This window comes from Trichoplusia ni, chromosome 8 (assembly GCF_003590095.1).
Source record: "Trichoplusia ni isolate ovarian cell line Hi5 chromosome 8, tn1, whole genome shotgun sequence".
NCBI classification, from domain to species: domain Eukaryota; kingdom Metazoa; phylum Arthropoda; class Insecta; order Lepidoptera; family Noctuidae; genus Trichoplusia; species Trichoplusia ni.
In genome coordinates this window covers 14,684,402-14,706,134 of record NC_039485.1, presented here as the reverse complement: position 1 = coordinate 14,706,134, position 21,733 = coordinate 14,684,402, and the positions used below count along the sequence as shown (strand labels likewise).

Here is a 21,733-nt window from a genome sequence, read left to right as displayed (position 1 = left end):
CTTGAATGGTTTCTATGGGATGGGAATGGGACCCGCCGCCCGGCCCCAGGGATACGCGTGAGCACTGCGCAGGTACACAAGTGCTACGCAATAAAAGTTTCTTTTGACGTCCACTTGTTCTGCTGCTCAAGTGGCAGAATTATTCTTTAGCACATGTTATTATAATAGGTATGTATAATATAAGATCACGGAATTTATCAGCATGAATTGCTGCAGAAACCGTTTAGAATCATGACAGTTGCAATATACTTAGAAAATGAAAAAATCTTAAAATTATTAAACTGTTGTAGTAAAAACTCGCTAGCACATATTTGTATTTTACTTATATTAAGATATACTAATCGGTCGATTATAAAAACTAAGTAAAAAATTCAAAATTTTGTCGTTGATTCTGCCAAAAACGTTGCTGTTTTACACTTCTTCTTTTATTGTTTTCCTAATACCAAATACTCTAATTAAAAAAGTAGCTCTCAAAGGACTAAATTGAGTGTTCGGTTAGTACCTTTTTAAATAGTTAATGACGCCAGCCGTTAACGAGAACTCTAGCATAGTATAGTCAGCTCCCCCATGATAATACACCTTTGTCAATACTCGCTCTTTGTCTTTCATGGGTGTTTACATATTTTCCGTCTTCTTCACAACCGAACCCCATTTATGGGTGTACAGACAGCATAAACAATTTCTCGACGGCGCGCGTAAATTTAAGGTTATGTTAGTATTAATTCACCATTCGCTTTAGACGAACGTGCGGGCGGCGCTGCGCGGTGCCGGGTTCATGTGTCTGTTACGTCACGATCGATATCTTGTACAATCGAGTGCATTATTGCAGTGTCTGTGTAGAACAGTGTTTGCTTAATTTCAAGCTAAGAAAAATACCGGCAATGATTGATTTTTCTATTAAAAGGATTTTATAGATTCGGTTACTGCAGTCTGAGGTAAGCTTTACTTAATAAATTATATACAATAACAATAATAGTTTAACAACAAAGGTAATGCAAAATAAGTTATTTTTTATTGGTTGATATAAACAGTTTGATGAATAGAAATCATATTGCATAGTAGGTCATATGGTATTTATTTGAAAGTCTGCAATAATAGTAACCGTTATTTTGATGTTTAGTAACGAACTTTATGTTACTTTTATGAATGTGTATATTCTTTTCTTTGGTTCTAATACCTATTTGAAAACTGTTTTGATAGTTACTGATCATTTTTATTGTTTTAACATCGGTAACCGTTCGAGTTTTTTTTAAGAATAAATGTTTCCTGTTATTTATATTGCATTGTGCAGTCAGCTGAAAAAAGTGTTTTTAAAACAAATATTTGCACAAAAAATATCGTACAGTTCGTTGCTTTTATACGTTCCCTCATAGTTTGAAGTTGAACCCTCGCCCGCCACACTCCAGCAGACAAAGGTACCAAAAATCTATGTGCAGTTTCAAAAGCCCTATGTTGTTGATTTAAGAATCATTATTGAGTGTATCGGGGCAGTAATAATTGTGCATCGTCAGCGCCGTGCATTCATCCCGCACCCTCTTTTATTACCCGTACCGTATGCATGTTGCGGTTCTTATTGTGGCTTGCATCAATCCATTAGAGAGATTAATTTGTATCTTTATATTTAAATGATTATGCAAACTATGTTGATCAGAAGTAAACAGATTAAAAACAAAAATGTGAAACGCGTTGAATTCCGGAGTCCACAATTTAACTAATACTTAAAATGCTTTGTATGTGACTATTGAATATTCGTTTTGAATACGTATTACTTCGTGATTCAAATCGTTCTTGCCTACAGATGTACCAAACAACCTTAAGTTTTTGAATCAGCGGACAACTGTGCATCTTTAAATAAGTATATTTTAAGTGGTCTGCGATACCTTAATTGGAAGCAAGAATATATTATGTGGTGACATACAAGGCTTTTGAAAAAGATCGAAGCGTGTGGGTCGCGTTTGGATTAGAAACCCACTAAAATCTGATACCCAATTACAACCCGGTTAAATGTATACTAGATATTCTTCTGCATGTGAAAACGAAGCTTCACGATGAGCAGTCATTTTACTAAAATAAAATAAAATTTTGCCCTTACGAAACTGCCATCAGGTGACCAAAGTTTGTAAGAAAGAAACAACTTTTTGATGGAAATATAATTACTAGGAGAGTATGGGTGGTTGCGTACAGCAATGCCATTTAAAACATGGGAAGGGTCTGTTTAATATGATACAAACTGGTCAGGTGCAATTCGGAATCGCGAATGAGTTTTTCTTTGAAAAGGGATAAGTAAAACCTATCAAATTATCATCTTACCAATATGAATTTTTATTCTGGTAACATTCAGTATTTTTTATCTGTTGTTATAATGGCAAAAGAAATACATCATCTGTATGTTTAAATGTCAACTCTCTTCTATCACAAAACAATTCTTGAGATACAGCTTGGTGACAGACGGTGGGATATATGTATATGTAATAGTGTTCTATTTCTACCCTTTGCTAAACCCTTAAATCCATGACATAATGTCGACCCCTCCCATACAGAACAATTCTATATTATGTGCCCATAGAAAGACCCAGGAACCAAACAAATCATTGTATCTGCACGATACCACGATATTTCTAGAGTCCTTGATCTATACTACACAGTAATCGTAGACAAGAGTGAACTATGAAATATTTGATAGGCTTTTGACCTTTCACATTCGCCTTATACATCCCACTCAGCTGTTGTTATGAAAACTGTAGGTCACGCAGAAGAACATTCACAAAAGTAATCACACTAATATTATAAAAGCGAAAGTATGTTTGTTTGTTTGTATGTTAGTGTGTCTAAGTTTGATGCCTCTTCACGCCCTAATGGCTGGACCTGACATGACTTTTAGTATTAAGGTAACTGACACCTTGGACTAACATATTGGCTAAGTTTATTAGACTTCGTTAAGAGGGTGTTTTATGCTGCTCTAACCTCGAACGTGGCCTTATCAATGGAAACTCTTAGCCTGAGAACAATCTATGACTGCCCCGACTTATTGGCGAGACTCTACAATCCTACAGCCAAGCACAAATAATACTAACTACATGAGCATTACATCAATTTCTGTCTAGAAACGAATGTGATTTATGTGTACTCAGAAATGATGTCTGTTAAATAACCTTCGAAACAATACGAAGCTTGCGTGAATACACCTACTTGCTAATGTGTTAAACGTCAGTACCGTGACGAAGAACAGGAAAATGCAAACAGTAATACGCACTTATGTTCGTAAGTCACATCTACAATGGGACAAGTACGTTAAGTGACATTATCTACCTATAATTCCATCACTAAAAGACGCAACTTTAAGTCTTCATTAATTTTATTGTTGTATCCTCACTGTCTTTAATTAATTGTGTGGAAAGGCGATAGGTAAATATTCTAGAATATCATAAAATATTTCAATAGTACCTAACACTTTAAATGTATTGTAGAGTCATCAGTGAACACCTTTACTGCCGCATCAAAACACATTAAAGGGGTTCTTCAGGGGCACAGACATACAAACACCATTCAGTAAATAAATCAAACTTATAACACCCCGTCGTTTTTGCGTCGGGGGTTAAAAAGTAGTGTATCCTCTTTTATATAAAAAAAGAATACGCAAAGAGTCATAGTGTTTCATATATATTAAAAATGCTATATTTTTGGACGAATATCCAAACATCATTGCTTATTCATTGTCTTCCATTAGTAGGATTTTCCTATTCAGATATTATTACCATTATTTCATTACTCAAAATCTTGTTCCATTTTACATAGAGTCGCTAATCTTAAATGTGGACATGATTGTTACGTAGGTACTACTTATACGGTTTAGTTAGTAAGTACCGAGTAACAAAAACATCTCTGTATATTCCGGGTCTCCCACGCCGATAATACAGACAATGACGGCTTTGATTAGCGAAGTTACATGTTAATAGAGCTCTCATGAACCAATTACGGTGTTAAGAGATAATTATTTGTCTTAGAATATGAGAAAATAAGCTTGAACGCTAACCAAACTACGTACCTATAATACTTTAAAAAAAATACGATAACGACCTTTTTATTGCTAAATAAAAAAAACAGCGCCTTAAACTAAAAAGAGGTATGAATTGCTTAAATGTTAATGGATAAATAATTATAATTGAAGTCTCATCCTGGCAATCATAGTTATAATTCATCTTTAGAGTAAAAACATTTGCCTTAAAATCTTGTCTGTCACATCCGCAAGAAATGTCACAATCATAATTTAATTTTAAATGTCAAATTTAACAACTATAGCGGAAAAATATATGCAATGTTGTTGTAACCTGTTCATGATTTACTCTTACCCTGCTTTTACTCTTGCAAAACTCTTGACGTTCCACATACGACGATGCAACGACAAAATTACCGTCGTCAGCCATCAATCAATTGAAACTCGAAACGTTCTGACATACTATAGTGTACGATACCTACAACAAAACTGTTATTGCAATAACGTATAGGTAATAATTCTTTGTTTAAATACGCCAGTCCAATCCGTAACCATAATGAAATTATTTTTTTTCGCAGAACAGACATCCATATCATGTAACGTAAGGTTTTAGAAAAGAAAAGAAAATCAAAGTCGGGAGTGAGAAAATTTATTTAAAAGCAGAGGAAGGAAATTCTGCGCTCGGAGTAATAATCATTAGCATAGAGCTTTTCAAATAGAAGAAACAACCTTTTATTTTACTAAACGTCTCATAAGTTTGTAACACACGGTAGTACATCGTATCTATGCGTTAATTTATCTAGTTGTTTTAATGACGAGTCGTCGCGATCCTAGCGAATGAGGCCACAGTTAAAGTTTGTGCATTGAAACACTTGGACATTGTCATGTTAAACAGTATGAATACTTACTCTTATGACTAATACAAAGAACAATAACTTTGTACGGAAAAAATGTGGCGATGTACATATAGTAACATTTTTGACGGTAGTTATGAACGTAAAGTAGAGCTACAATTTTTTTTTGGTAAATAATGCTTGAATCTTGGACGTAAATTGGGATTAAAACAATGGATACGGGAATAAAACTGACATACATACATATGTACGTTAAGAAAAAGCTCAACAGAGGTTTAACGATGGTATGAAATGATTTATTATTATTGGTATCAAAGTTTGAATGACTCCTATAACTAATTGCGAAAGCAATTCATTCATATTCAAATTGTATTTTATATTTTCCTTAAATATAATTAACCACAATTCGTGACTTCATTGGCAATTATTATAATTATTTTATTGTTTACGTCCATTCATACAAACCACTAGCACCAGGGTACAAATCTAAATGTTTGGCATACCTATTCCTCGAGCAATGACTACTTTATAAAACAAACTATTAATACAGTGTAATTGGACCAAGTTACAATTAGTTTTCAATGTTCATTTCTCTCGCTTCCATTGTATAACATGATTTGAAGGCTTCTTCAACACAATGAAATCGGAGTAGACCGATTTCTCTAGAGAAAAGTAAATGAACATCATAATAGAAAGAGCGAGAAGTAATTTCCCAGATTCATTCGATGAGGTGAGATGTGGAGCGCGGGTATATTCTTAATTCGACTTCAAACAATGTTACGAGATCCACCGTATTGCAATACCGTAGTTGGCCTACTTGTTCATGTCATACAAATTATAAATAACTGCTATAAACTGTTGGAAAAGAATCGGTAAAGCTGTTTTGCTTTGTTGTTTAACTGCCGCCTAATGCGCTTATGACATCATTTCTACGTCCGTTGAAATAGCTTTAACTAGCACATTTGTCAAATACGTAGTAAGTATTGTTTTAAATTAATTCTATGTATTCTGCATTTAATAAAAATATTTTGATAGTAAAGCTGACTTCTAAAATAACAACTTTAAAAATATATAATATAGATATGAGCCTAGTCAAAAAGCGCTGCGTTTCGAATAATATTTGCAATTAAATTCATAATGCAATGAAAACAATATCTCGGTTTTAAAGTTTATTTCATCGAATTCAATTTCCATTCGCTTTTGTCTCGCTGAAACCTTCTGCTGTATAGATAAATTTAAATCCAATTTCGTAAACCCCTGTTAAGTATGTAGTAAATTGAAAAAGCACCCCAGCGTTTAAACTGATGCATGCGCCTGAGAGGGCACTGTGGAGTATTATAATTTCATTTACCTGGTCCAATAAACTGCGGGAGCTCTTTCTTCGATTGGTCACAATAAAAAAAACAATGTGAGATTGTTTTTGAATTCGTTATGTATTCAATTATCTTTTGTTTAGAACACAGTATAGCTTTTGGGTTACATGAAAGGGCCAACAACGTAGGTAACAAATAAAACGTGGGTCACATTCCTGAGGGCCTATTGTGACACTATCGCTCTCGTAGTCACGCATAAATCTCAGTTTGGTTAATAAGTGTGGGCGGGACATGGCCACCAAACTGTTACATTGTATAAATTATAAACTACAATAACAATGTTGTGGGGTCTCAAGTGAGTAGTCTTACCTAAAAAGTTGATAGTCTACTTTCTCAGATTCTGTCTAAAAACTCGGTGTGAAAATAAACCAGACCAAAATCATATCTAACTAATATATTATAATAACAAAAAGCAAATATAGTCCAACCGCTACAGATCGGAAATGATCCCACGGGGACAATAAAATTAGATAAAATATAATACATATATAATAATCCCAAGTTATTCCAGATTTCAAACTATCTTTGTACGAAATGACAACCAAAACCGTCAGTGGTTTTTGCGTGAAAGAATAACAGACAAGCTTTCACATGATTTTCCAACATTAGTATAAATTCATCCTTAATTGCAATTGTCGTCTACATTTTCCTATTGCTATTTTTAATGTCAGTGACTTCATGTTTGTTTTTTGTTATTGCCGTCTGTATTATGTCATCAGTGTCACATACAAACAAATACTTAGTAATTTTGGTATTAATAGCAATCCTTAGATTCCTATTATTTTATGAAAACAACGTGTTTCTAAATAATAGCTTTTAAAATAAGCTTTTATGTAATGCAAAAATAACATGGGAAATTGTTTTGGAGCAAAGAGTAACAATATCGTGTTTTATTATTATACCTATGACAAAACGGAGAGGGTATATTTGTTTGTGACATCGCAGGCAATGAGTTTATAAACCTACGAATAGAATATTTTAAGTTCCTTTTGTGATTTTGTTTACTAAAGTAATGTTTTAACCGCCGACGCAAATAAGGGCTGTGTCTGTGACGTGTCTGTCTCTCTGTATCATAGCTCCAGAACGGATTAAGCGATTGCGATTTAGTTTGTTATTCCAGGTGAATACATATTTCACTTTGCGAGAGTTTATAGATATTTTTAATTTAAAAATCAGTAAATCAATTCAAAAGTAGCGGGCGACGAAAAGTTGTACTGCCTGGATTTATATTTATTTAACCAGTCACCAGATCGATTAGCTTTTCACAAAATTAGGTACTAGCAGGTAGCTTGTGGTAGTAAATTGATCAAAATATGCGCTCTGACTAAAAGGCGTCTAGTCATAACCTAGAAAAACTGTCAGTACAGTAACATTTGTCATTGCCACTTATAACCAGATCATCAATTTGATTGATTTGTTGACTTCATAAAAGTACTCAAATATAGCAAAAAATGTATTAATAAAAACATTATAGCGTGGGAGTAACCTGTTACGATTTCGTGTTTCCATTCACGTTTTTATCTATGCCACTTCTTTTGAGACGCCATGATTAACAACATAACCCACTTAATTGATTACATATACCTACAATCTTGAAAAAAATCAATGGTTTAAAGATTTATGAACAGTTTTTCGTATCACATCGACCGGACAGTTGGCAGCTAAAAATCTGAGTTAAAAAAATACAGGGACCTTCAAAATGCATTTTGGCGATATTACGCCTAAATATTGATAAAAAAACAAAATAAAGATAAAAATCAAAATTGAAGCATTTAAATGCAGCGATACTCATTTTCAAGTAATTATTCGTTAAATTAATGTTACTATTCTGGTAACTGTTGGTATAACGAGTCACCGGAAGATCAGTGACCAGTACATTACGCGAGCCGCCAAATTCGGCTCACAACGGTACTGCGCAGGCGTCAAAAATTAAAACTGAGCTCTTCCTATGTTTATTAGAAATCCGATATTGTTATTTTGAACTTAGCTTTATAACAGGACTTTTGCAGTATTGTTGATTAGACATTTATTGAGTTCCTTTCTATGCTCGCTTTAGGTATATTATTTGCTGTTTTGATTAAAATTCAGTATGTTTTTTTTTAATATAACGAACAGCTACAGAATTCAAATTTTGTTGTTGTGAAAAAAATATACGACCTATGAAATCTCCATCCGCTCGCCGCCGTTTCCCTATGAGGTCAATTTGGCATGTGAAATCGAAGAGGGCCGGTCGATAAAACTATCCCCTCATTTTTGTACTGCAGTACCCTCTTACCCGTAGCAAATCACACCTTTGGGATCAAACCCCGGAATTTAATTACCGACCAGTATCGTCAACAATGTCTCCGCTCCGATAACAGTACATCCCTCTGACATTACCCTTCACACACACGTTTAATAATGTTATATTCCTTTTTATCTAGTTTTACGTAGTTAACTTTAAAATTCTGATCCCTGTGGTCAGAATTTTATTGCTGATTCTAATTCTATCAGCTGATTCTAAGTTTCTTTCTTATCTGGATTTTTCTCTTTGCAGCAACAAAATGCTTAACATAATTGTGAAAGAAAATTTATGTAGAGTTCTAAGTTAACATACAGACATAATGTTCCTCGCAAAATCATTGGACGAGGCATACAATTTATAAACAACTAGCGTGGCTGCAACGTCCCATGTGAGCAATCAAACAGTGTGTTATGCTATATAGAATGACTTTGTAAATTAACTATTTGATATTAAATAACACTAGCACGCGAGTCGTATTGGGTACCCGGGCTTGAAGCGTTTATAATTACTTCACGGCCGTAAAAATATATCGATAAGCGGTAGAGTGCAGCGTGTGCGCATCTACTGTTTAGTATGGGCTGTGGGTAAGTCTGGCAAAGCGGATATCCGCAAGAGGTACCAGCCCGCGCCTACACTCCTACTTAAGTCAGAGAAAACGTTGTTTGGGTTAGATTCTAATTCAATGGCATTTGCGCCTATAGTAAACGACGTAGTGATGTGGGAGCTATGAGTAATTCTCAGTGTATCTAATTATAATATAACCTTGACTTAAGCACTACACGTGTTAGTCAGACTAAAACAAAAGTCTTAAATTGGGAGAATGTGAATTTCAACAGAAATGGCATGATAAATGACAGTTTGGTCCTTAGTATAAGGCTTAAACGTCAGCTAAGTAACGAATACTTTAGTGGGCATGTAGGTCACGCCTAGTTATTATAATTGTTCAAGTTATGCGACAGGGCCCCGGTGACCGGACGTCGTTGTTTGCCGACCTAAACCCACGCCGGCCGCGCCGTGTGGGAGCTACCGTGGTCAATGTTTATAAATGCATTCAATCCTCAACAACTAGTTTTAGAATAATTAAAACATTCAATTGCTATAGCCACATGCCTCAGCACTATCATATTCCCCTCTTAGGATTTAAGTGGTTATAACGAATGCATGATTACATCAAGCTTCTAATAAGCACAAGTGGTTACTATATTTAGCGATTATGATGGATCGCTGTAATGAATTCAGTGCAGTTACCATGACCGCAGTGGACCTACCTAGACTCACGTACTCTATTCTATGGGCTTACTATATTGTTATCTCGTCTTCTCATTAATTAAATGAAGAACAGTCATCAATAAAAAAATGTAATGAGTATACGTGCTCTTTCACCGAGTCGGGTTTACGGACAAGTAGGTTATGTCAATGTGGAGCCAACAATTCAGTTTTAAGCCGTTGATTGTTTTGGCGTTTTGTTTATAAATATGTATCCTTCTTCCAGAGCTGAACTGTATAATGGGTGCCCCAGCTTGGGGATCCCGCGGTGGCGGCGGAGACCGACCGCGGCTGTTACGCATGACGCCACTGCGCCACAGCTTTGCAGCCCCCGCCTCGCCTCCCGCGCCGCCTCCGCGCACACACGACTACGCCTCCGACGCCGATACCAACAAAAAAGGTGACTTCCTTATGTGTTATAAAATATTAAACGGCTTTAATGTCATTTACCATATTTGAAAAATCGTTTGTAATACTTATTAAGGACCAAAATGACAGTTTTTTATGTTATTTTGCAGAGGAAGGATGGAATGCCAACCTCTCGCAGAGATGGCGAAAACTGCGACGCCGCTGTTCTCGCTTACGCCCAGGCTCCGGTAACCGAGAGCCAAGCCCCGTGCGCTGTTCACCATCACCCCCCAGGCCACCCCAACATTGCTCTCCAGCACCACCTTCAAAGCTATCTTTTAGGCATCGTGGAAAAGTCTACACTACAGCCTCACTTCGTGTAACAAGCGGTGCCCCTGACTTGCTTCGAGCATTGGGTAAGCTGGGTGGTGGTCTAAGGAGGCGAGCACTATCTGCCCACGACGTCCTAGCTCCACCGCAGCAACAACCCTCTACTTTTTACGTTCCTAGTCCTACAGTAACACGACACCCTCCGTCGCCTTCTCCTCCGAGACAATCGGCTACGGTTCGAAGGCGTTGTAGTTCGCCAAACGTTTATCGAGCAAGTAAAGACTCTGTTGCCCAAAGAGATCGCACGCCACTCATTACACAAGAAGATGAAAGTCGAGATGTGGTCGACTATAATTATGTTCCTGATAGAAGGAAAAATAGTTCTGATGGCCGAAGCCGACGTCCGTACAGTGAAAATGTAGAGTTAGATGTACCGTACAGAAATGGATATAATCGGCTTCCATGTGAAGTACCAGATTATGGAAGTACAGACAGTTCACAACGAGCCAGCACAGTTAATAGTGGAAACGTGATAAAACTCTTCTACTTTTACGCTGAAAGATTTGAATTCCAATCACAAACTCAATACGATCAAAAATCGAACCAAAACAAGCTTTGAGAATATTAACAAGTAATAAAAGCTGAAATGGCAATAACTTTACACATATGATGCGCTCATATGAAGAGTTGTAAAACAATTAAAATGAATTATGTACATTTGTCATGTACCATCCCCTCTTGCTATATAACATTACCAAAACCGTTAACCTCCTTATCAAAGGATCAAATTGCATCGAAATGATGGATCCATCCATGCATTCGAGTGTTTTCTGTCGAGGTTAACGATCGTCGAATATCACTTAGCTAGCGGGGCTGTTCGAAATCAAGTAAATTTAGAAATGATACGCAAATCATGTGTCAAGACTCACAATGCTAGAAAAAGGTGAGTCGGATATTTTATCTCGCCACAAAGTGAGCTCTTTAAGGTTTTTTTCATTTGTCAAGAAATATTCAAGTACCAAGTGAAATATTCAAGTACCAACTGAAAGACAAACGTCTTTCAGTTGCGAAAATGAGTCGCCGCACTACTAAGCATAGAGTGACAGCTCTCTTTCACATCGGCAAAATTTTTCTTTAAAATTTTAAAGCCTTCGACAAAAGATACCGCATCAAAATCGATTCACCTGTTTTAGTGCTACGGTGGCACGGACCGACACACACATAGAAATCATACTTATAACACCCCCTTTTTGTGATGAAGGTCAAAAAATACGAAACAACTGCATACAACTGACAAAGAGAATGTTAACAGAGGGAAAATATAAAAAATAAATATTTTGGAGTAAATTTTTGAGAAATTTTAAACGTATTTTATAGCTTTTATATGTGTAGCTGGCAGATATTGTAACATGTACTATATTTATTAGCTGCTAACATAGAGTTAACATCGAGTTTCTCTACTCTAAAGACAACTTTCAAAGTTTATTTATAAGTACTTGAGTATATTTTTAATAGAATATATAGAGAAGCGATTGTATTCAAAATTATTAAGGTAAAGTGTGAAATTTAGGAAACGAACGTGTAAGGAACGAAAGTATTTGATACACAGTTTGAAACAATTTGATTATAATTGTCTGTGATATGATATTTAAAGTGGATTGCTTGTAGTTATGTAATTAACTTAAATATAAGGCAACTAACTTATTTTTGTAATTCCAAATGTATTTTACGAGTAGATTAAATCTTGTATTTATTGTAAAATTAAAAGTACATATTTAACTAATAATATTATAACATAGGAACTTATAAAAGTAGTAATTAATTAAGTGTGCGAAATGAATAGTATCTGGTGTTCTTGAATAATCATAACTTCAAAATAGTCAAGGAACTAACATATTACGACCACATTTTATACAGAAGATTAAATTTTCATTTTAAGTACCTTAATAAGAAATATCATATTTTTGTGTAATTAACAACTTTATCGCATGCTCTTAGTATTTTTTACGTGATTTACAACTTATTGCCTTCTATAAGTAGTTTGCAATGAATAAAAACATGTCTGTGTATATTCAACATTATTAGATACTTAATAATAACTGTAAATTTGACTCGAAATAAGTAGGTACTTGACCAAAGTAACATAAAAACTGAGACTTTTGCATTTTTGTATAGCATTTTACTGTAGACATTTACATTTATACGAAACAATATACACGTAAAACTTGACGAGTTATATTTTTTTATCCTTCCTTACTCCATTCGTTCGTTGACTGTTTAGGACTGTTTGTATGTTCTTGTATCGACTATAATAAAGACTAGTTATGATATCGAAATGCATTAAGTGGTACTAAGGGCCCACCACTTATTAGAAGCAACGTCCACTTAAGAAACAGCGGCGGCATTATGAGCAAGTGACTGAACTCGGCGCTACTAGAGGCAGCAGTACCTACGCCTTCGAGTGGCAGCTTTCAAAGTACGATATATTAGTAGTAGGAGAGGCTCCTACTAGCGCCGCCTATTGGATATTAGCTGCGGCAAGCCAGCGCGGTGCCACTTTAGACAAGCCGTTAGAAGGTTACATTTTACCCTCATTGCTCATGCGATTCTATCAGTTTATTCTATCGCGATTCAGAAAAGAATAGAGGGAGCATGGTGTGTGATTGAACAACTCAATATCTACAGCTCTGAATCGCGTTTGCCTCGTGACCGAATCATGATTATGTTGGAGAAGCACATCGCAAGCAATAAAATACTTGGAAGGAACCGCAACTTTTCACGATTATATCGATAACGCGACGAAAAAATTGCCTTGGCCTTCAGATCTAATATAATAAGACATAAAAGAAAGCATTACAAACGTTTGAAAGCAAGCGTTTTTTTTGCTCTTCTATGAAAACCCATCACATATTTAAATAGATTCTCGTGAAAGTAGTTTTCTCAGGCGGTAATACCATACATTCTTGACACCTATTGTCATATGGTTTCAAGTTTCTTTACTGTGTACTTAGCTACGAAGTACAGTAAGTGAATCGTCTTTTACCTCCTGAAATGATGTCTTTACCATGTGAATTACACTACTACATGAAGTAGCCAAAGAACTCTGCACAAATTAAATAAATTCTGGATTGAAGCTGTCAGAATCTCAATGACTTAATGGTCTTTAGTTTGCTCTTAAATTGCGCATGTTTACCTATCTAATTCAATTAGTAGAGTGGCTTTTTAAGATTAACTTATTATAGAATTAGGAAATACTAATCATAATCCGATTTTAAAAAAAATATTTGTGTTAATTAACCCGTTTATTTCGGAAGGTTTAAAGATCAGTAACGTAATGCTGTGATTAATAGGAGCACCGCAGTTATAGAATATATTACAAAAAGCATCTCTTTAAAACGGTTTATCCGTTTTTTAAACTTTTAGTTAGTCACCTAGCCACTAGGACGAAGTCGTGCAGAACTGCTATTTTAGTCAGTTTTCTTCAACTTTAATTCTCTGTCCCTTGGGTGGGGGTTGGCCCTAACTTGTGTACAAGTCTTTAATACCCAGTCTCTTCTGCTGATTTTGTGACGATGCGAAAATGTGCGTCTCACAACTACATATGTACATAACGGGTATAATTCTTAAAGACAAGTACGGCAAGTACAAAGAATCCTGTCATACTTACATTTTTAAAAACGTCACGATTCTGCTGTAATTACAAGTGGTTCAAAAAAGAAAACAACAATATATTATGGTGATTATATAATATAGTAACATAAAAAATAATAGTAACTAAGATAACATATATCACCTAATAAGTAAATAAAGAATATTGTTTTAATTATTAAAGTTTATAAAATCGGATGTTAATTTAGGGCAACGTTTGAAGGCCGTTCGTAAAACTTCATATAATTTGTTCTGGTCAAAGTCTTCTCAGATCTTGTCTGATTACTCTGATGCCAACGTTTTTAGTGATATACAAAGAGAGACTTTTTTACTGTATTCCATTAGTTCAATGGTACTTTATTAGTGTAGTGCACCTCCACCTCTAAAAGCAGTTGTGAGATACCCTCAACAACGTGTGAAGCGCCGACTTACGTCAATTTTGATCTACTCTTGATTGTATCTTTACACAATAGTATTGGCCACAGACTTTCGAAAAAATCTTTTAAAGTTCCTTAGTATTGAAATTTAATGACGTAGACAAAAAATAATATTTTCTTAAATGTACGTACACCAAACTAACAAAAATTCAATAATACACACAAAATGGTTACAATCCGATTAATAGACTGTAAACAAAAATATTATTTTTGATGAGTTAATCTTACAAGCGGACACCTAAACGTTACCCACTAAGTACAGTTATTAATAAATAACAAAAATATTTACAAGTTCTATCTAAATAGTTCGATGCATTACAACTAAGCAATGGTCTGATAGGTACCGCTATTGGCAATAAGTATCATGGCAAGTAAAGGTTCATCTAAAAAACATAAAAAAAAACATACAACTTTTGAATACGTTTTTTAACACAACTGTTCAAAAAGCATGTTTGAGTATATAAAAGTTTACGTAATAATAATAAAGTATTGTACAAAGGTTAAATGTGGTTACAATAATGAGCGTGATAACGTCATATCACTTGCAGTTAGTACTTTTAATATTTATCAAAATAAGGTTTTATTGTATGCAAAGTATGGTCTCCATGAAAAATGCATGTGTCCTTAGCATAATTATGTTTACGTACCTACTCGGAAAGCTAAGCTTTATTAATGACGCTTCATAACGTTAGAATATATTATGATGTCTTATGTACATCTTCGTGTGCGCAAAATGAAACTAAAATCCGTGTTACTTTCAATGGCACTAATGATAAATATCATTTTTAATTTAGGTTTTATATCGTGCACGTACTTAGTACATTGCCAAAATTTATTTTTCTCGCAGTCCAGACTAGTTAATTGAACCAAATTAATAAATAAACGATTTTAACAAAAATGAGACAGTCTTAAAAAACCTATCCTCACGAAAATCCGTAACAGACAGATCACATAAATTAATCTATTTACAATCTTAAAGAAACAGTGACTAATGAATGAGGCAAATTGTAAATAAAAGAAGAAGTAATAACAAGTCCCGAACCCCACCTTTTCAACTTACTTTACTAAATTGAACAGCGTCAGTTAGTATTATTTTGTCTCCTTGGAGAGAGGCTGGCACATAAACGATTCTGTTAAACAGTTTGCTAACCGGGCTCGGAGACACGTCACCATACTCAATTATTCAAAGAGATCGTCTCAAAAATCTTTTTTTACTTAATTTCCTTTATAGACCTCACTGTGTTAATGTATTGTGTGAATCATATTCCCATATCATCTTTAGGGTTCCTAAGTACAAGGGTAACCGGGCCAGCTGGCAAAGCTTTAAGAGCTGCCCAGGCTTGTGTGCGTGTAAATCCTTCCATCGATTGCCCGCCAGCCGAAAGAAGTTCCGCACCGACTAGAACACGGCCACTTTGTGCTGCCGCTCCTCCTGCAATAAAACAGAATTTCAAGTAAATTCATGGGCATGTACAGGAAAATCCATTTACAGCGTTGGTTATCGCTATATACTGTGTAAGTTAAATCAACATTTGGAACAAACCTGCAAAAAGTTTCTTTATTGTAAGGGGACGATCTCCTCGGGGGGAATCTCGGCCGCCGTCCAAACCAAAGCCTAAGCCAGCTCCGCCGCCGGCTTTCTCCAACAAAACAGTCACTACTGGTCTGGTAACTTTACCGTCGTCTCCGAAGTTTTTATCATCTACCTCATGTCGAACCCTCGACTCCGCTGGAAACACAAGTATAGTTTTGTTAGGAATATTCGGTTCGTATACTTTGTTGAGCAAATAAATGGTAGATCTTAAATAAGCCAATCATACCTTTGTCAGAGCCGCAACCCACACCATTAGCGTTTTGTCGATTTTCGACCTCTATTTCGATTGTTACTTCTGAACGTTGCTCCTGTGAAGATGGATTGTAGAATTACAACAAAAAATATGATATACAATTTACATTTAATGCATGGACATAAAATAACGTGAGCAATAGGATACTTTGAGTCTTCTATCAAGTGTATTAACTATATATAACTTCGGGTAAACAAAACAATCGAGGCACTAGAAGCTAGAGATCATAGATAAGTATTTCAATCCAAGTAGCTTTTACTACTTCAGCATTATCATTTCTTTTAATATGAAGTGAGAAACAGAACAATCTTGAATGTTACCTTAAGGATCGTGACAGATTGAGCATGTGTTAAACCTGTCATTGCACAGCCGTTAATACTTCTAACTTTAGCTCCTCTTTTCAATCCTGCCTTGGCCGCTACACTGTCTGCTAAGACTCTGTGAACCTGAAATATTAAAGTTAACCAATTATTATTAAATACTAGATCACTTGTTATAGACCTACTTAGAAATTACCAAGAAAATTGATTTCAGAGGATTTTAAAGTAATGTTATTTTAAAATTTGACTGTGACACTTTTGTATGTTGATTTTGGTCATGGTTCTAGGCAAAATTCATTAAAAACAACTGAGAAATTATAGGTAAACAGCAAAATACACACCGTAACCTCTTTCGCTTCGCAGTCAATTCCGCCGGCCAAAATAACTCCAACTCCTGTTCCTGCTCCACGTCTAAGTGAAATGGTTTGAGTTTTCACCGGTGCGTAGTTTACTTCAGTAATACTACTGTCAGTTGTATCGTTTATTGCATCGTTTTCGTGTTTTTTAATTTGTTCTAAAGACTTTTCTTTTTCGATTGTCTTGCCAATACTATTATCAGAAGCTTCATGATGTTTCATATTATCTATTTTGCTGACCTTTTCATGTTTACTTATAATCAGGTTTTCAGTTTTAGTAGCTAGAAAATCGGGTTTCTCTATGACACTTGTAACCTTACTATTATTATAATTGTCTAGTCCTGCTTTTTTAATCTCTTTTATGATTTTTTCGGATATGATTTTAGGGCCGTCGTCATTCTTTTGACTTTCGTAATTATTGTCATTTTGTTTATTTTTATTGGCTGAACTCGAATTACGCTTCAGTCTTGTGTTTTTGAAATCGTTCTTTCTCTGCCACACGTTAACGTCACTGTCACTGTCTGAGTCAGATTCTGCAATGATTTTGCTTCGTCGTCTGTTTTCGCCTTTATTCGACATAACACTCACTGTTGGCGTGAGTGTAGAAAGGCGTTCAGACGCTTTGTGTACTGGACTCGGAGACCTGTCGCAAGACTCGTGTGAGAACTTAGTTTCTACAACAGGTGATTTTAATTTTGCATCCCTGCCACTCCTGCATTTTGCCGACGCTAAAATGTTTCGTCTGTTTATCGTATCGATATTATACGATTTCGAAACTTTTTTCTTGTCGGTGTCAGCTACAGAACTTTCAAGTGAACTACAACTCGCTTGCGACCCAGACGTAGCTGCTGAACCCGCTGAGGAACTTAGTGACACATTTGTATCCGACGATACTGAGCGACACACATTGCGCTTTACGTATTCTTGTGGATTGTTTTCGATCATGTTGATTTTGTTTGGAACTTCCGACTTAAATACTGAATATGTAGCATAATGCGAAACGCGTGGCGATAGACGTGAACTGTCTGATTCAATATGTTCTATGGTATGCATAGGGGAAGAAGCTGAAGACCTATAACTAGACTGCGTTGAACTCATTGCAGAATCATTATCACTATCGACCACGTCAGTAGCGGTGCAAATTTTAATATCCACATTTTTGTAATCTCGGACATAATTTAATATATCTTTATGGTCTTTCCTTGGTGAACTAATGTTGTCCGTAATCTTATTTGCGGTTAAGCTTGTTGTTAATAGTCGGCTGGTTAGTCCATTTGTATCAATAGAGCTTCTTAGAGTTTGGTTTCCTTGTAATTTGCTACCCACTTTACTGATTCTGTCGTTGTAATTAGGTTCTGGAGTGGATTCTTTAGAAAGCGATGACGGCGTATACACTTGTAATGATTTACGCTTAAAAGCTGGAGAATATTTAGGTAAATTATTGGGCAGTAAATCAGCTTTCCATTTTGTGTCGTTCAAACTTACTGGTTTTAAGTTATTTGGTTTGATACTTTTTGAATTCAAATTGCATTGATTCGTCTTCAAAAGTAGCGACTTAGGAAAAGCATCTTGCACTTTGATTTCAGGTAAGTCCACGATTGGAGTTTGAACTTCTGGTATTACTAAACATCTTAATTTAGACATGGATTTTTTTCGTTGCTCAATCAAGTAATCCAAATTAGATTTATGTTTTGATATATTTTTGCTACCATTGTCATCGCTAACACTTCGTACGTGATATACTGTTTTCGCAAATGAGGGATCGGTACTCGAAGGTAGAGTTGTTGTGCTCCCGTAAAACAGGGGTTTATTTTCTGAGTAAAGTGATGTGCTGCTGCCCTTTGCCGGACTATACGTTAAAACAGCTGATGCTCGTTCAACGCCTCCTAAAACTTCAGGTCTCTCCGACGGTCTTTTGTACGACCGAGGCAATTCATCCAGATTATCTTGGGATTTTGTCAAACGTCTGTCCAAGGAGGATACATCAGTATAACTATTTGCGTAGGATGCTGTACTTTTTCTTATACTGGAAGCATTTCTTGTAGGTAAGGTGCCGCATTTGTCCAAGCGATCAGAAGATGTCGCCCGATCATTAGAGAACATAGCAATTTTATCTTTGACACTGGCCTCACTTCGAGCATCCTGAGTTCTCGAAGTGTATGATAGGCGTGGACGCGTGCCGAGCCAGTTAGCTGGCATGCGCAGTGGGAGGCGTGATGTTAGCTCCGGCGTCTTCTCGACGGCATCACAAGGAGTTTCCACTCCATCTGGCGGTTGGCGAGGACACGATGGCAAAGGTGTTTCATCATTAGACAGACTTTTGTCCTCAGCGTCGCTTTTGAGAACACGATCTGAAATTAAACAACACCTGATTAATATTTATTTAGCAATAACTAAACAAAATAAACTTTTGTAAATAACTAAACCAGATAATCTGTTTTAAATAACAGGGTTTCCCGTAGCTACTACACTTTCTTTCGGCTATTATCAGCACGCGATCTCGTCTGAGCGTTGTCTATATAGTCAGTTCCAATCATGTTAAGAGAGCACCTATGTGTCGGGTACTGGCCCCTTCGACAATCCTATTAATAGCAGGTAATTAGCATATTAGGTAGAATGCTGAAACGCATATGCCATCAACAGAATTAATATTATCAGGATTAAAAAAAATAACGATCTTGTATTCGAAAAAAAACTAGTCAAATCTTTGCCTCATAAGAGAAAACTTATGTAGAGCTATAATTACGGTTACTATACCCATGTGTCAAGCCAACATCCACTCACATAGCACACGACTATTTAAAACGTGAACAAACGAAATATTTGTAAGCAGGTCACCATTTGCTGTAGTGTTATCGTAATACTTCAGCTTATAAGTTCCGCGTGGTAAAAGTACTTACTGATACTGGTTTTACGCAGTTATTTCATTACACATATTGAGGAATAATTTCAAGTGATGTTAATGTGATAAGTGATAGATATATCTTTTAAGGAAGTATGAAAATGAGGTAACCTTATGAATCACTGGCTGTATCCTATTACAGTTGACCAACTCGGTACTAGGTATGATGGTGCGTCACCGTACTTCATCACAAGTAGGTACTTTGTCACCGATACTTAACCCATTTAGACCTACCGTACCATATACGGTACACTTGTTATATTTTTTTTTTGCAGGTACTCGCATAATATTTTTAATATTATTTGGTATTTATGTCGAAAAGAAGAATAGTGCTCATCGGAAAAAATACGCCAGTGCAATTGAATGCTGATAATAGTGCAGATTTATTGAACAAGTTTCGTAAATTTATTTTTTCTGCGGAGACATGGCTTCCAACAGGTAAATATACTACAATTATATAATTTATACAAATAATTTCCATCTTTTATAAAACTAAAATACTTCTTGTTTCATTGTGACATTTGAATATCCTAATTATTTATTTATTTTTTAGTTATTTAGACATGAATAATGGTGTACCCTATTTGGTACGGTAGGACTATATGCCATTTCAATTAACTTTTTTTTGCTTTTCAGACCATTATCCCTGAATGACATCTTATCTTTATTGGAAGAGGGGGATGTTGAGACAACCGAAGGTGAAAATGATGTATTCATACTTCCGCCTGATAATGCGAATGCAGAACTGACAGACGAGGACTCTGGAGACGAAGATCAGGTCAATGTCAATAATCTACCTCCCAGCTTGCTCAGAGCGGACGCAGAGCTACGTCAACCCGCTACAGTTAGTTTGGACAACATTGGGGATCCGGACACGAATGATGAGCCCCTTCATAAAGTTTTAAAAAAATATAACTGGAGGAAACGGGATTACGAAGGCTCACTATCATTATGGCGACCTGATTACCACGTCCCTCAGGAAAAATCACCACTAGAATGGTTTTCTTTGTTTTTTTCGGAGGATGTTTTTGATTTATTGACCACTGAGACGAACAGGTACATAGGAAGAAAAAACCTTGCTGCTGATATAAAAATAGAAGAGATGAAGTGTATGATTGGTGTTCTGTTAGTAAGTGGCTATTCCTCGGTAAATAGAAGACGAATGTATTGGGAGAACTCGCCTGACGTGAAGAATGAGCTCATTGCTAGTGCTTTATCGAGAGACCGCTTTTCCTACATATTTTCAAATCTACATTGTATGGACAACCATCAGTTAGATTCTTCTGATAAATTTGCAAAAGTTCGGCCACTTATGAGCAAATTATCTGCCAAGTTTCTAGACCACTGTCCCCACAAAGAAAACCACAGTGTTGACGAAGCTATGGTGCCTTATTTTGGTCGACATGGATGTAAACAATTTATTCGTGGCAAACCCATACGGTATGGGTTCAAACTGTGGGTAGGAGCTACTGCGGGGGGCTATATAGCTTGGTTTGAGCCTTACCAAGGGGCCACTACAATTTTGAACGCCAGATATGCTGAATTAGGCCTTGGGGCTAGTGTAGTTTTGACATATTCAGATAAACTAATGAAACTTGAGCTTGGATCCAGATATCACTTATATATTGATAATTTTTTTACCGGGTTACCGTTGGTTGAAGAGTTAACAAAAAGGAATATGGGTGTAACGGGCACTATAAGAGAAAATCGAACAGGAAAATGTCCTTTGATAGCTAATAAAGAAATGAAGAAGAAGGAAAGAGGAGAGTATGAT

General features: G+C 35.9%; 2 protein-coding genes across 2 annotated transcripts in view; one reads left to right on the top strand and one right to left on the bottom strand.

The window, feature by feature from the left end:
- Positions 1–739: 739 nt before the first annotated feature.
- Positions 740–11,068, top strand: LOC113496793 (serine/arginine repetitive matrix protein 1-like). Its single transcript, XM_026876116.1, has 3 exons — positions 740–935; positions 9,998–10,171; positions 10,290–11,068. Exons 2-3 carry the CDS (start codon positions 10,012–10,014, stop codon positions 11,066–11,068), a joined length of 939 nt encoding a protein of 312 aa, XP_026731917.1. The 5' UTR covers positions 740–935; positions 9,998–10,011.
- A 3,144-nt stretch (positions 11,069–14,212) lies between these two features.
- Positions 14,213–21,733, bottom strand: part of LOC113496393 — a 40,397-nt gene continuing 32,876 nt past the window's right edge. Inside the window, exons 4-8 of the mRNA XM_026875582.1 lie at positions 17,043–19,408; positions 16,702–16,827; positions 16,355–16,436; positions 16,078–16,263; positions 14,213–15,966 (exon numbers count right to left, since the gene is read on the bottom strand). Of these exons, the coding sequence (XP_026731383.1) occupies positions 15,794–15,966; positions 16,078–16,263; positions 16,355–16,436; positions 16,702–16,827; positions 17,043–19,408 (2,933 nt within the window). The 3' untranslated portion in view covers positions 14,213–15,793. The remainder of the gene's footprint in view (positions 15,967–16,077; positions 16,264–16,354; positions 16,437–16,701; positions 16,828–17,042; positions 19,409–21,733) is intronic.

Coding starts and splice junctions, on each gene's coding strand:
- LOC113496793 (XM_026876116.1), top strand. CDS start 10,012: ATGGGTGCCCCAGCTTGGGGATCCCGCGGTGGCGGCGGAGACCGACCG. Junction 10,172..10,289: donor CGCCGATACCAACAAAAAAG/GTGACTTCCTTA, acceptor GTTATTTTGCAG/AGGAAGGATGGAATGCCAAC.